Genomic DNA, 12,828 nt, shown 5'->3' with positions numbered 1-12,828 from the left:
AACTCTGAATCCTCTGTGACGGGCGCGCTCCGCTCCACGGAGTTCATCAGCAGGGAGGATCTGTGGCCTCGCGGCGAAACGGAAACCGCCAACGAGACGGAAAACATTTTCATAATAACGACTCTGAGACTGCAGCAGCACGTCGATTCAAACGTCCCCGCGTGACTTTGCATTTTAACAACGCCGCAGCCTTATCTCTCATTTCAGTAATCCTCCACAGTTTACTGCACTACTTTTGTCTCTGCGGGAACGGATTCAGCTTTGATTTGTTGATCAATAATGATGTCACGTCCCAGTGGAAGTCAAAGGAGTCGCAGCGCTCCGGGTGTTCAGACCTCCCAGAAGGAGACTTTACACAAGTCCCAGCACTAGTTTAACTAACTAGTACTGATGGTGAAAACCAGCCGGGACACAAACTTTAATGTTAGTCCCTCACGTCCATGTGCTCGGAACGGTCAAGGATCCACAGTCTGTACAATGACAATAAAGGGTCATTCTATTCTATTCTATTCTATTCTATTCAATCTCTGAAGTCAGGCTGTGACGGTTTCCACGCCTGACCTCCATCAGTCTTCCTCGTTGACCTTTATTCTCCTCGTTGTCGAGGTTTCCTGCTTTTCCCGGCTCGTTCTTGCGCTCCACCTCACCGGTTGATCCTTGCTGCTACACGGTGCTTCAGAGCTGCTTTAACTCCTCATGGATCAGGTTTAACAAGCTGCAGGAAACATCCCTCAGAGGTTTTGAATGATGTTGACATGACATCATCATTGGTCAGACTCACATCTCAAAGCTGCTCTGTTAAACTGAGATCTGTGGAGCCGTCTGAGTGAACTATGACATCAGAGGACGTTCAGTGAGGTCAGAAAGGGATGGGCGTGGTCAGCAGCAACACTCAGACAGGCCGTGGCCCTCACCACTGCAGCAGGCTGAGCACTGATATAGGCAGGATGTGAGTCAGGCTTTAAACTCACAGACCAGGAAACGTTTCTCCATCTTCTGCTGTCCAGCTTCCTGTTCCTGCTACAGGACTGTGCTCTTCTGTCCATCTGCTTCAAGGTTCACAGACGCTCTTCTGCAGACGCTGGTTTTAACGAGTGCTTATTTGAGTTCCCGTTGCCTCACCATCAGCTTGAAGCAGCCTGGCCTTTCTGCTCGGACCAACCGCGGCTCATTTCTCCCTTCATTCACTTTTCTTCATCATCCTGAGGCTCAGTTTGAACTTCAGCAGCTCTTCTTCAATTATGGTGTACAGGTGTACCTAATGAAGTGGCTGGTGAGTGATGGAGGTGTTGCTTTGTGTCATGTTTTGTCATTTTTCCGAGTCTCTGTGTGAGGCAGGCCGTCCGTCCTGAGCTGAACGTTTCCCTTCCTGTCACAGCCTGTCAGACGCCATCATCATCGAAGGCGGGGCTCTGAGAACAGCTGATGGTGGATGTGACTGCATTCATAGGTCACGGCAGGAGACGGGAACCATCGGCATCACACACGCCGGCGCTGACCAAGCTGACAACAAGCCAAGAATCATTTATACGTCGTTCTGCATAATCCATAATCCAAGTTATTCCACTGGATACTCGGGGCCAGAGGTTTGTGCACAGCTCGCACCGCTGCTGTGTGTGTCCTCCATCCAAGCCTGTGACGCTGCTAAACACAGGACCTGACTGCATCATGCTGAGTTCACTCTGCAGTGTGCAGCACACTCAGCATTTATCCCCACAGTGGATGTTTCATCACGTCAGCACGGGTTTCATCCCATTTCTGTGGAGAACGCAGCGACGCCGGCTGTGACGCGTCAGCTGCAGTTTACCATGTCGCCGGTTTTTGCCACGTCAGCACGGATCCACCCGTCCTCCAGAATCAGACGCGTGTGGACGCGACCGCGAAACGACTCTTCTTCCACGTTTCTGACAGACGTGTGGCTCATTTCAGTCGGAGGCAGAATCCGTTTGCTGCATCTGTCAATCACGGATGGCAGTCTTGTGGTAGCCCCACCCACAGATGCTGATGTCACAGGTTCCACCTTTGTACTCGTCGGCATGTTAAATGGCGATGGTGAAAGTCTGGCAGTCTGGCGGCAGGAAGTGGTCTCAAACACAGCTTTAATGCTGAGCTTTTATTTTGGAAACAAACTGTTCTGATAAAGATACAAACATCCAAAAACCCTCTCAGGAAACACGATAACAGAGACACAGCTCATCTGCACGTGCACGCGTATCACATCACGACATCTTCAGTGTTTCTATTCGTTACAGGAAACGCTCACATCTGACGTTCGGGTTGTTCTTCACCTCCAACTCTGATTAGTTGCTCCTGATGTTTCTGCTGGCTCTGATCTGAGGCCTGACGGGGAGGAGGCTCAGAGGAGGTTCATGAGAAACAGCGGTGGACAGACCTGTGAAGACGCCGCCTGTCAGGAAGGATTTAGGTCGGCGGTTAGTGATTAGTGAAGTCTGTGAGCGTGAAGGCTTTCCCCCGAGTGGAATAACAACATCATCGACAGTTTCTGACCTCGCGTTCTCTTCTAGTCTTTAGAAACGATCAGTCCTCCAGCTGCAGGTTTAAATCTGTATTTGTGTCTCAAGATCAATCTGAAGAGGACTTTTAGTTGAACAGGAAACAGGAAATACTTCGTCATTTTCAGGTGTGGCTCTTTTGTTTCACACGGGTGCTTTAGCAAGAAAACGGGACATTAAACAACGACAGCCTGTCTCTAAATACGACCATCATATCTCAGCCCTGCATCTCTGTGTCATGGTTCTGTCGTTTGTACTTTTTACTTTCATTTCAGTAAACAAAGCTCTAACTGACATGCAGGGAAGCATTCCACCTTAAAAGCTTCCAGAAGCTGCCGTTCACACGTTAACGACGCGTCACAGCGTGTCTTCCCTCCTCAATCCCAGCTGCTCCAGCAGACCCTGAGCCTGGTTCTGCTGGAGGTTTCTTCCTGTTAAAATGGAGTTTTTCCTTCCCACTGTCGCTAAAGTGCTGCTCATAGGGGGTGTGGTCTAGTTGTTGAGGTTCTCTCTGTATTATTGTCGGGTCTTTTTCTTTCTTTTCAGATAGTGACCTCCTCAAGGGAGCAGCTGAAAGTTTCGCAGTTGCTTTTGCAGACGTGTCACGTTCTCTTGTCATTCTGCGCTCGGTCCTGCAGGTGGCGATGGTGCCCGAGGCGACACGCCCATTCCCCACCGTGGATGTGCCCGACCACGCCCACTACACCATTGGCTCTGTGATTCTCACCATCGGCATCACGGGCATGATTGGGAACTTCCTGGTCATCTACGCCTTCAGCAGGTACGCTCATCACCGTGCTGCTCATTTAATTTTAATCTAAACTAAAACTCTCACTCATGTATGTATTTGTAACAGCGGTGCTGCAGTGTGAAGTCTTATTGCTTTGTGACAACTATAGTAGCTTCATGTGTGCATTGTAATATATATATAAGAAGCTTCTACACTGATCAAATGACACAGGGTGTCACATGTTAAATCTCAGGTCATCTTCAGATTTGAGTTAATTAGTTAATTAGAATAATAGTTGCAAACACAGCATGAAAGCTGAAACAGTTTTTATATGTTTCACAGTCTGAAATTTCTCATCTCTACCCTCAAACGTGTCCTGTTCAAATGAAATCATATTAGACACGACGACACTTCTAAAAACTCTCACTTCTACTCTTGGACCTGCTCTGACGTCTAGGATCAGATAAAGAAGGATTATTCTGAACTCTGAGTAATGGAAAGCTGCCTCAGGAGAGTCCAGAATAAATATTTGGAACCTGAAACGACTAAACAGATTTAGCTTTACTTGTTAACAGAGGCTCAACAAGGATTTCTTTATCTGCTCATTTGCTACAGACAGGCTCACAGAAGACGCCCAGTAAGAAGAAAGTAGGCTTAATGGGTGATCTGAGGGAAAGTATAAGATAAACAAAGAGCAGAGAGTCCAAGAGGACAAGGATGGAGCTGGAAATGTCTTTAAAAAGAACGCTGGTATAGTGTTTGAGGCGCATGAGCAGCTGCAGAAGCACCGGAGAGAAAGGACAGTCCGTAAGGCTTTGATCAGAGGTTCCTCATGCTGGGATAAGAAGGAAATCAGGACCTCTGTCTGGAACGAGCCGCCGCTCATTTATCGAGCAGCTCTTTTCTTCTTCCATGTCTGCAGAGAAACAATGAGCACAATGATTTCAGGAGTTCCTTTAAGAAGCTTTTCTACCTAAGAAAAATTCGATGTGCGCATCGATCTGCCTGTTCCTTGGATGGGCATCGATCCTTCTTCTGCTACAATCAGCTGTGGTTTAAGGCGAATGCGTCATTGATTAAACGTTCATGTTCAAGCTGAAGGAGCCCTGAGTGCTCTCCTTCAGACAGACTCAGTCATTACTGAAAAACATCATCTGCTCAAAATTCAGTTTTATTTTCTGTAAAAACAGAATTTCACTAATGTAACAACATTTTTTATCACTTGAGAAACATTGCTAAGCTGAGTCCCGTTGTATCGTGCTCCGAATTAGAAATTGTCATTCATGCATTTGTTTCATCTCGTCTGGACTATTCTAACTCTTTGTTTACTTGTTCATGTAAAGCCTCTTTGGAGCGTCTGCAAGTTGTTCAGAGCGCTGCTGCAAAGCTTCTGACCAAGTCCTCCAAGTCCTCCCATGTCACACCCCTGCTGATTCAGCTGCACTGGCTCCCCGTTAAATTCAGAATCCACTTTAAGGTTTTGACCTTGACCTTCAGGGCTCTGCATGGACAAGCACCAACATATATCAGTGAACTTTTACATCCATACAGTCCCAGCAGGTCCCTGAGGTCATGTGACCAGGGCTTGCTTGCTGTCCAACACACGAGGCTGAAAACAAAAGGCAACAAAGCTTTTGTGACTGTGGCCCCCAGATTGTGGAAGTCTCTCCCTTTGAGCTGAGATCTGTGGACTCAGTGGTCGCTTTTAAAAAACAGCTAAAAACTCATCTTTTTAAACTTGCTTTTGGTTGATTTTTATTTTTAGGTTTTAGCTTCTGTGAAGCACTTTGTGATTTTTATCTTGAAAGGTGCTGTATAAATACAGTTTTACTTACTTACTTACATCACTTAGTTAAAGTTAGCAGTTTGTGGGAGGTTCGAGTATTTTTCATCAGTTTTTCTGTAATTAACAAATTAATTCTGTTTAAAATGTCTTTGCAGGAGTCGCAGCCTGCGCACGCCGCCCAACATGTTCATCATTAATTTGGCCATCACTGACCTCCTGATGTGCATCACCCAGTCGCCCATCTTCTTCACCACCAGCATGCACAAGAGGTGGATCTTTGGAGAGAAAGGTACCAACTGCATGGCTGATACAGATGATCTCATTACAAATGCTCCAACAGCACAAACACGGACACGTTCAGGTGAAGCTAACAGACAGCTAGCAGCTACAGCCACCTGTCAGTCAGGCCACGCCCCTTTTTTGATTGTAACTATTACAGTTTTTTGCTTTTATTAAGAGCGTGATCATGATAAAAGTGTTTGTAATGTTGTGATGTTTTCACTGTAAGGAAAGGGGCTGTTTGACCTTGGATGACCTCTAAAAACCTTCAGTGAAAATGTTAGCATCACAAACGTAGCATCAAAAACTTCACTCAGGGTCTGTCTATAAACGCGTACACTGCCCTCTGCTGGATGTAAGTGAAACGACAGAGGCTGGTAACACACATGTTTGTCTTATGGCTTTATTGTTAGAAACCTCTTGACCAATCTCTGCCCTCCTAAAGATGTTCTTGCCTCTTCACAGGTGTTTTCCTTCACCGTGTCCGACGTCTGACTGAATTTGAGCTTCGGGGGTTAAAATGATTGTTTTATTTTCTATCTGCAGCTTCTTTTCCATTCTTCTCCACCACGATGTGAACCAGTGACTTTCAGCTCAGAGAGAAGAGCGCTGTGTTTGAGTCGCTCAGAGAGACGCTGAGCGAAGGTGGTTTATTTGTCACAGGAAAGAAGAGACGTTTAAAGTTCCCGAGCGACTCTAATCCCTCTCTGTCGCCTGCAGGTTGCGAGCTGTATGCTTTCTGTGGCGCTCTGTTTGGGATCTGCTCCATGATCACGATGACGGTGATCGCTATCGACCGCTACTTCGTCATCACGAGGCCTCTCACATCCATTGGAGTGCTGTCTCGGAAGCGGGCCCTCCTCATCCTCGTGGCGGCCTGGGCGTACTCGCTGGGCTGGAGCCTGCCGCCGTTCTTCGGATGGAGTGAGGACACACGACACGCCACATTTAGAATACTGTATACGACAGCACGTGACAGTAGCAGCGTTTATCAGACTGAATAACGCTTTAACGTCCAGATCAAAACGGTCCAAAGAACAACCTCTCTATGTGTTAACGTTTCAGGCGCCTACGTCCCCGAGGGCCTGATGACCTCCTGTACGTGGGACTACATGACCTTCACGCCGTCTGTGAGAGCCTACACCATGCTGCTCTTCATCTTCGTTTTCTTCCTGCCTCTCTTCATCATCATCTACTGCTACATCTTCATCTTCCGCGCCATCCGCAACACCAACCAGTCAGTTTGAATCTCAAATGTCGTTCGTTCAGCTGTGCCTGACTTCAGCGACTGACTGACGCTCGTGTGCGTTTCAGGGCAGTGGGGAAGATTAACGGCAGCGTTCACAGTCACGGCAGCACTCGTGATTCCATGAAGAGTTTCCAGCGGCTGCAGAACGAGTGGAAGATGGCGAAGATCGCGCTCATCGTCATCCTGCTCTACGTCATCTCCTGGTCGCCGTACTCCACCGTCGCCCTCACCGCCTTCGCCGGGTAAAACACTCAAACCTCCACACCTGTGAAAACGTGTGTGTCATCTGAGTCGAACTACAACAAACTCTGAGCTTTGTGTCGCTGGACTTCCTCTGATGGCCACTAGGTGCAGCTCTCTGTCTCTTAGAGAAATGTGGCTCGTTTATTTCAGCTCATTTACATTTTTGTCACTGCGGCTTTAAAGATTGAAAGATCTTTGTTAAAAAGTGTTTCTCATCTAAGCTCATCGCCGAGGCTGGTGAGAAAGAAAGAGTGGCTGACGCTGTAAACGAATTCAGAAAACAAAAAGCTGAAGTCCTAAATGACAAAACATTTTTAAAAAGTAATAATAATATTTAAAAAGCTCCTATTTTGTCAGGTCCTCTTGTTTTGCTTATCTTAAATACCAGGAGCGGGACAATCAAAGTTTAAGAGGCCTCAAAGAGAAAAGGAGCTGAAGCGAGTTGTTTCAGACTGGGGGGTGGGGGGGTGGGGGGTGGAGCCGTTAAGAGATGGCTGAGGTTCAAATTCGACCCGTGAGTCACGCAGAGCTGCTTAGTCCCAGCAGGGCTCGACTGTCTGAACCGATGCTCGTTTAACCCGGCCCCACATTAACCTGTGTTCTGGTTCACAGGTACGCAGACATGTTGACACCCTACATGAACTCGGTCCCCGCCATCATCGCCAAGGCCTCGGCCGTCCACAACCCCATCATCTACGCCATCACACACCCAAAGTACAGGTAAACCCCATTGCACAGGTAAACTGACTGCAGCCCCAATTCTAAATAAATGTACAGAGTTTAAGCTACAATTATTCATAATAAAACATAGAAAACATATCAGATGTTTAAACTAAGAAAATGTTCAATTTTCAGAAAAATGTGACCTTCGATTTAGTGACACCTGATAGAAACATGTAGCAGCTAATCAGGTTGTTTGGCAGCAGGTCCATCACATGATCCGTTTCTAAAACAGGAAGGAGAAAGTTTCTCAGAAGTACAGTGGGGCAAAAAAGTATTTAGTCAGCCACCGATTGTGCAAGTTCCCCCACTTAAAATGATGACAGAGGTCAGTAATTTGCACCAGAGGTACACTTCAACTGTGAGAGACAGAATGTGAAAAAAAAATCCATGAATTCACATGGTAGGATTTGTAAAGAATTTATTCGTAAATCAGGGTGGAAAATAAGTATTTGGTCAATAACAAAAATACAACTCAATACTTACTCAAAATAACAGAGGTCAAACGTTTACTATAGGTCTTTACCAGGTTTGCACACACAGTAGCTGGTATTTTGGCCCATTCCTCCATGCAGATCTTCTCAAGAGCAGTGATGTTTTGGGGCTGTCGCCGAGCAACACGGACTTTCAACTCCCGCCACAGATTTTCTATGGGGTTGAGGTCTGGAGACTGGCTAGGCCACTCCAGGACTTTCAAATGCTTCTTACGGAGCCACTCCTTTGTTGCCCGGGTGGTGTGTTTTGGATCATTGTCATGTTGGAAGACCCAGCCTCGTTTCATCTTCAAAGTTCTCACTGATGGAAGGAGGTTTTGGCTCAAAATCTCACGATACTTGGCCCCATTCATTCTGTCCTTAACACGGATCAGTCGTCCTGTCCCCTTGGCAGAAAAACAGCCCCATAGCATGATGTTTCCACCCCCATGCTTCACAGTAGGTATGGTGTTCTTGGGATGCAACTCAGTATTCTTCTTCCTCCAAACACGACGAGTTGAGTTTATACCAAAAAGTTCTACTTTGGTTTCATCTGACCACATGACATTCTCCCAATCCTCTGCTGTATCATCCATGTGCTCTCTGGCAAACTTCAGACGGGCCTGGACATGCACTGGCTTCAGCAGCGGAACACGTCTGGCACTGCGGGATTTGATTCCCTGCCGTTGTAGTGTGTTACTGATGGTGACCTTTGTTACTTTGGTCCCAGCTCTCTGCAGGTCATTCACCAGGTCCCCCCGTGTGGTTCTGGGATCTTTGCTCACCGTTCTCATGATCATTTTGACCCCACGGGATGAGATCTTGCGTGGAGCCCCAGATCGAGGGAGATTATCAGTGGTCTTGTATGTCTTCCATTTTCTGATGATTGCTCCCACTGTTGACTTTTTCACACCAAGCTGCTTGCCTATTGTAGATTCACTCTTCCCAGTCTGGTGCAGGTCTACAATTCTTTTCCTGGTGTCCTTCGAGAGCTCTTTGGTCTTGGCCATGGCGGAGTTTGGAGTCTGACTGGTTGAGGCTGTGGACAGGTGTCTTTTATACAGATGATGAGGTCAAACAGGTGCCATTCATACATGTAACGAGTGGGGGACAGAAAAGCTTCTTACAGAAGACGTTACAGGTCTGTGAGAGCCAGGGATTTTCCTTGTTTGAGGTGACCAAATACTTATTTTCCACCCTGATTTACGAATAAATTCTTTACAAATCCTACCATGTGAATTCATGGATTTTTTTTTCACATTCTGTCTCTCACAGTTGAAGTGTACCTCTGGTGCAAATTACTGACCTCTGTCATCATTTTAAGTGGGGGAACTTGCACAATCGGTGGCTGACTAAATACTTTTTTGCCCCACTGTAAACCTACAAGCTGTGGCTCAGTGTCACTGTGAACATCTCATCATCAGCAGACTCAGAGAATCAGACGAGGCTGATAACTGACCTTCGGGTGCTTTAAAAATCAGTGCACGGGCTGTGAGCAGTTCAGCGCGCATCAGTCACTCTGGCACATCTGGACAGGCTCCATCAGTGCTGGAAGGTAGATGCTGGTTTTAGAGCCACATCCATCCATCCAGAAGGTCTTCATGTTTGAGCAGGACGAAGCTAAACCACAGACTGCATCTAATTCAGCAGCTTCGTAGGAGAAAACATCTGGAGCATCACGAGATCAACAACGGGACGAAACTACGTCCTGACCAAGGTTATTATCGTTAACGAAAACTAACGAAATAACGAAAACTAGAAGTGAAAAAACATTTTCGTTAATGGAAATAAAAATAAAAACAAAAAAAGGAAAACTAACTAAAACTATAATGAGTGTTCACAAAACTAACTAAAATTAACTGAATTTATAGCAAAAATGTGTTTAGTTTTCATTGATGTGTGCGTGTCATACAAGAGTCAAGGGTGAAAATGAAGTTTAGTTTCCAGATTTTTTTCTTGCTGTGTCTCATTATGCCAGCAGGGGGCAGCACGTTAGTCGAGTCGTCTGTGTTGCTGCTCCGTCCACGCGCAGAATCATGTCAGGAAAAGTCGGGAGAAAGCACCAGAGTCCAATTTGGGATTACTTTGAATATGACTGTGTTTTGGATAAAGCAAGTGTCTTGTAGTGGAAAGAGACTAATTATGAGGGACATTTCTAAAGGGAAAAAAATCCCACAAACCTTAAAGTGCACTTGAAAAGCTCACACAAGAAGGCTAACCTAGCTTAGCTTGAGAAGGTAAGGGAGCACACTCAACCCTCATCCCCAGAAACAGAAGCTAACCCCAGGCAAGGCAGCGTGATGCATCCCGAGACAACAGGACGGGGATATCTACACAACTGTGTGAGTCAATTACCTTCAAAAAGTTTATCAATTCACTTGAACCACAATTACGAACACCCGGTGCTGCAAGAGTTAATAGTCTCATTGGGGCCAAGATATACATTTTATAGTTGCCTGGTATCAATGGTTGTTCATCTGCCTTTATTTATTTAAAGAACCCATAGGTGGGAATGTGAGTTGTCTGTCTCTGCGTGTTAGCCCTGCGACAGACAGGCGACCTGTCCAGGGTGCAGTATGGTAGCTGGAATAGCAACATACCCAAGGATGAGCAGAATGACTGATATGATGAAACTGGGATTTTGTTACACTTAATTATTGCAAACACAACTAAAACTATAACTGAAACTAATCAAAACTAAACTGAAACTAAGGATTTTCAAAAAATAAAAACTAAACTAAACTAGCAAACAATTGGTAAAAACTAATTAAAACTGATATAAAATTGAAAATCTGAAGTCAAAACTAAATAAAAATAAAAACTAATGAAAATTGCAAAACTATTAAAACCCTGGTCCTGACTTTAGTTAGTGAGCATTTGTTAGGTTGGGTCATAGATGTATTTGCTTTTTATTGTATTTCATTGGTTCTGGGCAGTATTATAAGCTCCTGTAGCTGTGCTGTTAGCATCAGGTTCTTCACAGCGATTACATCTGAGTGAAGCGCTGAATTGGCTTTGAAAGCACCGAGTCGTGAGCTTCTTTCGCACGCTCAGATCAAATAGCTGCTGCTCAGCTAACGTGGGCGTGAACTAAGCTGCTAAATGCTCGCTCACACGTGGTGGCTCAACGCCCGACACCTGACAACAGGAAAACAAAGGCAGGAAAGTGAAAGCACAGAAATTCACTAACCTTCAAAATAAAACAGGAAGTAAGCTGAAAAGGAGACTAAATATCACTCAAATGACTGGACGCTGCGTTAGCTGCATGAGCCACTGAAGTACTGATCGGTATAGACTCCACACTGACCTTTGACCTCTCTTTGCAGGATAGCGTTGGCCAAGTACATCCCATGTCTTGGCGTGCTGCTCTGCGTCCGTCCTCGTGACCTCCGCTCGACCAGCAGCAGCTTCGTGTCGACGCGCCGCTCCACTGTGACCAGCCAGACCTCTGACATCAGCAGCCAGTTCAGGCGGCAGAGCACTTTCAAGTCCCGCCTCTCCTCTGCCTCTGACAGCGAATCGGTAAGCTCGAAACTGTTTAATCAGGAAGTTTAAAAAACGGTTTGTTCAGGAGCGTCCGTTTAACCTCCGCAGGGTCTGACCGACACCGAGGCTGACCTGTCCAGTCTGGCATCCAGACCGGCCAGCCGTCAGGTCTCCTGTGACATCAGCAGAGACACCGCCGAGCTGCCCGACTTCAAACCCTCATCCAGCTTCAAGTCCAAGCTGAAGAGCCACGACTCGGGCATCTTTGAAAAGGTAAACTCAGAGAACGGAAGATGTGAAATAGTGGATAAACCGTGGAAGTGTCACAGTGTGAGTTTAAAACTGAGAGGATCGAAACAACAAGTCTGAAATCCACAAATAAAACCAGGACAAGCTAAAGAGCGCCCCCTATGGAACAGGAAGTGAACTGACACAGACAGACAATACAATCCAGCCCAGAGGCCTAATAATGATGACGATGTGAGAACGTTTCACAATCACAGCTGCGATAACACGACAGAATAAATATCATTACTAAGGACATACCAGTGTTAGTATGATTCACCTGTAAAATATTAACCACATAATACTACATGTGTTTATTATAATTACCATTCGATTTTTAGTCTTTATTTTAAACTTTATTTCATTTAATTGTTTATTATCTTATGTTTATTATGCTTTAACTTTTTATTACCATTATATATATATATATATTTTGCTTTTTAGAATAGAATAGAATAGAATAGAACAGAGCTGCTGCCAGCTCAGAGCGGCGCTGGAAGTTAAATACTTTTTTAAATGTATTGAGCTATTTTAATCTACAGACTTATATTCAGCTTTTCATTGAGAATAATTTATTCATTATTTTTAACCTTTATTGTTTTCTGTCTGGAGTTTTTCATCTGTTAAAAAGCAGTTTTATTCGTGTTCAGTGACATCTCATTTTTATTAAGCTAAGTGACTTTATTTAATTTATGTTTAATGTTTTGGCCTCTGTGAGAATTTGCCAAGACTCAGGATTAATAGCTCGTCTCTCATAGTAACAGCTATAATAACATATGTAACAACAATTTTTTAACTTTTCTCAGAGATAGAAAACTTTGCACACATATTTTAAGATTTTAGGATTAAATAGGTGATTTGCATCATTTTCCTTGTGTCTTCATTGTCGTTCATGGTTCATGATGTTGAACTGTTGGTGTTGAGCAGCGTGAGTCACAGTATGTGTTTCTCTTCTAGACGTCCTATGACGCTAAGCTTCCCGTGGCAGGAGCAGGTGAACGCAGCAGCAGTTCACATGTGAGTCTCACAAACAGCTTTTACAGTCACATCTGTTGGTAGAGGTG

General features: G+C 45.2%; 1 protein-coding gene across 3 annotated transcripts in view; it reads left to right on the top strand.

Annotated features, from left to right (window-relative positions):
* opn4a (opsin 4a (melanopsin)) overlaps positions 1-12,828 on the top strand; it is a 33,084-nt gene that overhangs the window by 16,085 nt on the left and 4,171 nt on the right. For all 3 annotated transcript variants that reach the window (XR_014877747.1, XR_014877746.1, XM_085183533.1), the window contains exons 3-11: positions 3,152-3,294; positions 5,185-5,318; positions 6,029-6,232; positions 6,374-6,545; positions 6,623-6,799; positions 7,413-7,520; positions 11,320-11,515; positions 11,588-11,752; positions 12,722-12,781. Coding sequence is in view for 1 of the 3 variants with exons in the window: in XM_085183533.1 (XP_085039659.1) it covers positions 3,152-3,294; positions 5,185-5,318; positions 6,029-6,232; positions 6,374-6,545; positions 6,623-6,799; positions 7,413-7,520; positions 11,320-11,515; positions 11,588-11,752; positions 12,722-12,781 (1,359 nt within the window). In the remaining 2 variants the exon portion in view is untranslated. The remainder of the gene's footprint in view (positions 1-3,151; positions 3,295-5,184; positions 5,319-6,028; positions 6,233-6,373; positions 6,546-6,622; positions 6,800-7,412; positions 7,521-11,319; positions 11,516-11,587; positions 11,753-12,721; positions 12,782-12,828) is intronic.

Source organism: Neolamprologus multifasciatus, chromosome 13 (genome assembly GCF_963576455.1).
Source record: "Neolamprologus multifasciatus chromosome 13, fNeoMul1.2, whole genome shotgun sequence".
In the NCBI taxonomy this organism is placed as follows: Eukaryota; Metazoa; Chordata; class Actinopteri; order Cichliformes; family Cichlidae; genus Neolamprologus; species Neolamprologus multifasciatus.
This window is presented reverse-complemented; position numbering and strand designations above follow the sequence as displayed.